This window comes from Austrofundulus limnaeus, unplaced genomic scaffold (genome assembly GCF_001266775.1).
Source record: "Austrofundulus limnaeus strain Quisiro unplaced genomic scaffold, Austrofundulus_limnaeus-1.0 Scaffold638, whole genome shotgun sequence".
Classification (NCBI taxonomy): Eukaryota; Metazoa; Chordata; class Actinopteri; order Cyprinodontiformes; family Rivulidae; genus Austrofundulus; species Austrofundulus limnaeus.
The window spans coordinates 160,413-164,825 of record NW_013953040.1 but is presented as its reverse complement, the minus strand read 5'-3'; the positions used below and the strand labels follow the sequence as shown (position 1 = coordinate 164,825).

Sequence of the window (4,413 nt, the reverse complement as noted above, 5' to 3'; positions counted from 1 at the left end):
CTTTTCAGGGTCGCGTGGGTCACTGGTGCCCATATCCAGCAGTCACAGTGCGAGGGGCGGGGTACACCCTGGACAGTTCACAAGTCCATCACAGTGAATTATTAATCATCTTTCCAAATGTATGGTGTTGAACTTTTGTGCAGCTAGCCCCTTCCTGTCTCAAGTTATAGTTAAAATGGTCTGTTTTCTAGTAGAGTTCTCTGCAGTCGCTGGATGTCTCACTGCAGATATACAGTATTACCAGCAGCAGGGATGGGCTCTGTTGTGTGTTGAGTAAAAATGGAGAAATGACCACCGGTACTTGTGAGCATTGACATGCATAAAGCCAGAGATAGGTGTTTAAGGAAGCACAACTGTTTTGATGAAGGCAAGAAAAGTCTTTGTGCCGATAAAGTTTGCATTTATTTCCTCATCTGCAGCTGGAGCCCACTGCCTGGTCACGGGTCAGAAAATCAGGATAAACCTGTTGGCTCTTTGTGCAGGTCACTCACAGTCGGGGCACCTACCAGGACCTGGTCCGTCTAATGGAGCAGCACCGAGCTGACAGAGCAGTCCAGCTGTCCATCCTCAGGTGCCACAGTCTTATCTTGTTCTTTCCACTGTGACTTCTGGACAGCTCCACTGAGCAGGCAGTTGTTTCTGCAGGATCCTGAACAAATTCCTGGACAACTACGAGGAGGACATACTGCCGTGGCACGAGAGCATCGAGCCCTGCCTGTCCACCATGATGGCCTTCATAAACGACAGAGAGGTGAGCCGTGCTCAGACCACCAGGGTCAGAGAGGTTCCCTTCTGACAAATGCTAACCTGTTGTGATGAATCCCCAGGTGGTGCAGCTGTTCATTCGCTTCCTGTACCGGCTGGCGTCTCTAAACAAAGACTACACAGTGGTCATGTGTCGACTGGGCACCAAGGAGGCGCTGGTCAAAGCTCTGGACAAACACAGCACCAACCTGCTGTTAGTCACTGAACTGAGAGACCTCATCACAGACTGTGAGAAGTATGCTAGCCTCTACAAAAAGATGACCACTAGTGTTCTGGCAGGATGCATCCAGGTATGTGGCAGACATGTTGGTCGTGGAGATTAACCACTTAATATTTACCCCAGAAAAATGGCTGATGGTGGCCCACTGTTTTTGTTAAAAACATTAAAATATTGACTTGAAATCTGAAAGTATGACATAATGTAATTAGGTGTTATTGTAAGTCATTATTGACAGAACTAAAGCATCAACTATAGCGTGGTCACCAACCTTTTTGTGTCTGAGAGCTGCTTCAGGGGTACAGAGTAACACAAAGGCCTACTTGTTTGATACAAACATACATTTGACCCACATTTAATTGTAAACAAATTACATATATGTATATGTGACTGCCTGATTAAATCTTCTTGTTAATGACTCTTCGCAATAATAATCAATAATAATCAATAATAATTGTACTTGCAGATGTGATAAATCATTTTAATAAGTATTTGAGTCCACACTGCTCAGTTTAAAAACTTTTGAAGCTCTTCTTTGTGACAGGATGTGACTGTCCAGGTGTCCCCTGTTTTCACCCAAACAAGACAGGCTCCAGCCTGAAACTTGACTCTTGAAAAAACATCAGTTATGTACTGAAAAACATCCCTAATCAGTGTGAAGGAATGAGTTTTTCTGCTCTGGGAGGTAAAGCTATCTGTGCCCTAAAGGGTTAATGTTGTGTTGATGGAGGGCCAGGTGTGTGTGGACAGAACAGACAGAGTGGAGGGCTAAAGCAGTTGATCCAGTGAGTTGTGGCTGTAACAGCACCTCCTGTTAGTCAGGTCCTTATGTATTTGGACAGAGACGAGTTCTTCCTAACCGTGGTTCTGTACATGACCCTGATGAATTTTGAATAAATCATTTCAGATGCAGTTAAAGTTCAGACCCTCAGCTTTGTTCAGAATCATTCAGAAACAGAATCATTCATAGATATGAGGAACTAAAGCATTTAACACAATCCCTTCATTTCAGAGCCTCAAAACTACCATATTTATTCAAGTATAATATGTAAAATTTTATCCATAAAATCATCCATAAAGTTGGGGGTAGTATTATACTCAGATAAATATTTTTACTTATGTATTTTAACTGAAATATCGTGAAAATTATTGAGTCCGGAAATGAGACCGTGTCGTAAAAATCAGTTGAAGCGAGCTCACCTCTGACACTCCTCTGTGCTTCAGAGTGAGATAATAACAGATCCAGGCAGGAGACACGATGTGAAAAAAGGGTAAAAATCAGTCCTGCAGCTCAGTAATGATAACAAACTAATGACATTAGTGTGTGACCGAGCTGCTCCTCCAACAACAACAAACACATGTTCGTCTGTAATGGCTGCCGTCTACCGGTGTTCTGAAAAAGTTTGTATCCCTGAAAAAAGTTTCCCCACCAGAGGGGGCGCTCACGAGTAGGAGGTAATCTGCTTTTCCCCCACAAGATGGTCCAAATCTCATGTGAAGTCTCTGACTTTTGTGTTGACGCCTCCTGGTGGACTATGTGTAGTGCTGTACCAAACGATTATTTTCTAATCGATTAATCTAACGATTATTTTTTCGATTAATCGATTATTCTAACAACAAATCTATAAGTTATTCTGATGTGAGTGCGCTGGAAATTTAAAATGTTTTCATCAAATTAACAAGAACAGTTCTTTAATATTGTAATATTTTCTGTAATTGTAATATTATTGTAATTGTAATTGTAATTGTAATATTTTCATGAAAAACTCACCACTCTAATGCCAATACGGTCGCAGTGATTCTTTTAGGTACCGAAATGGAATTACATGAACATTCATGTGGTGTTATGTAATACAGCGAATCGATAATAAAAAATCTGCGTCGATAAATTTACATAATCGACATCATCGACTATTTCAACTAATTGGTGCAGCCCTACTTGTGAGGTCCACGGCCTACCCCAGTTACCACTACTGTGCATGTGTGTCAAGGACAGAAAGGTAGATGTGGCAGTGGAAGGTGTCAAAGACGTTTGGAGAGAAAAACAAAGTAAAGAACAAAAAAAGAGAAAACGATTAATCGATTATTAAATTAGTCATCGATTATTTTAATAATCGATTAGTTGTCGATTAATCGATTAATTGGTGCAGCCCTATGTATAAAATGCCAGAATTCATATGATGCTGCTACAGCTGATATATATTTGTTGAGGTCTTGATGGAGATCCTCAGACTCTGTGTTTCCTCCTCTTTAATGCTCTGCCAGGCTTCACTGCAGGTTTTAGTTGCTGTTTGTTTGTGGGCCTTTCTGTTTAGTCTTTAACAAGTGAAATACTCTGCTGGGTTGAGATCAGGTCACTAACTTGGTCATTCATGAATATTCCACTGCTTTGTTTTAATAAACTCCTCAGTTGTTTGGATCATTGTCCATCTGGATTAGGGCTGGGCCATATCATACCATTATCATACCATATCATACCATTTACCATACCACATCATACCACATCATACCATTACCATACCACATCATACCATTATCATACCATTACCATACCATTATCTTACCACATCATACCATTACCATACCACATCATACCATTATCATACCATTACCATACCACATCATACCATTATCATACCATTACCATACCATTATCTTACCACATCATACCATTATCATACCACATCATACCATTGTCATACCACATCATACCATTATCATACCATTACCATACCATTATCTTACCACATCATACCATTATCATACCACATCATACCATTATCATACCACATCATACCATTATCATACCACATCATACCATTATCATACCATTATCATACCATTACCATACCACATCATACCATTATCATACCACATCATACCATTATCATACCACATCATACCATTATCATACCACATCATACCATTATCATACCATTATCATACCATTACCATACCACATCATACCATTATCATACCACATCATACCATTATCATACCACATCATACCATTATCATACCACATCATACCATTATCATACCATTATCATACCATTACCATACCACATCATACCATTATCATACCACATCATACCATTATCATACCACATCATACCATTACCATACCATTATCATACCATTATCATACCATTATCATACCATTACCATACCACATCATACCATTATCATACCATTATCATACCACATCATACCATTATCATACCATTACCATACCACATCATACCATTATCATACCACATCATACCATTATCATACCACATCATACCATTATCATACCATTACCATACCATTATCATACAATTATCATACCTTATCATACCATTATCATACAATTATCATACCATTACCATACGACATCATACCATTATCATACCACATCATACCATTATCATACCATTACCATACCATTA

At 39.4% G+C, this 4,413-nt stretch overlaps 1 protein-coding gene across 1 annotated transcript in view; it reads left to right on the top strand.

Annotated features, from left to right (window-relative positions):
• Positions 1–4,413, top strand: part of LOC106531466 (cullin-9) — a gene marked incomplete at its 5' end in the record, with an annotated part of 64,270 nt that overhangs the window by 14,850 nt on the left and 45,007 nt on the right. Inside the window, 3 exon segments of the mRNA XM_014027340.1 lie at positions 483–571; positions 646–751; positions 828–1,055. Coding sequence (XP_013882794.1) covers positions 483–571; positions 646–751; positions 828–1,055 — 423 coding nt within the window.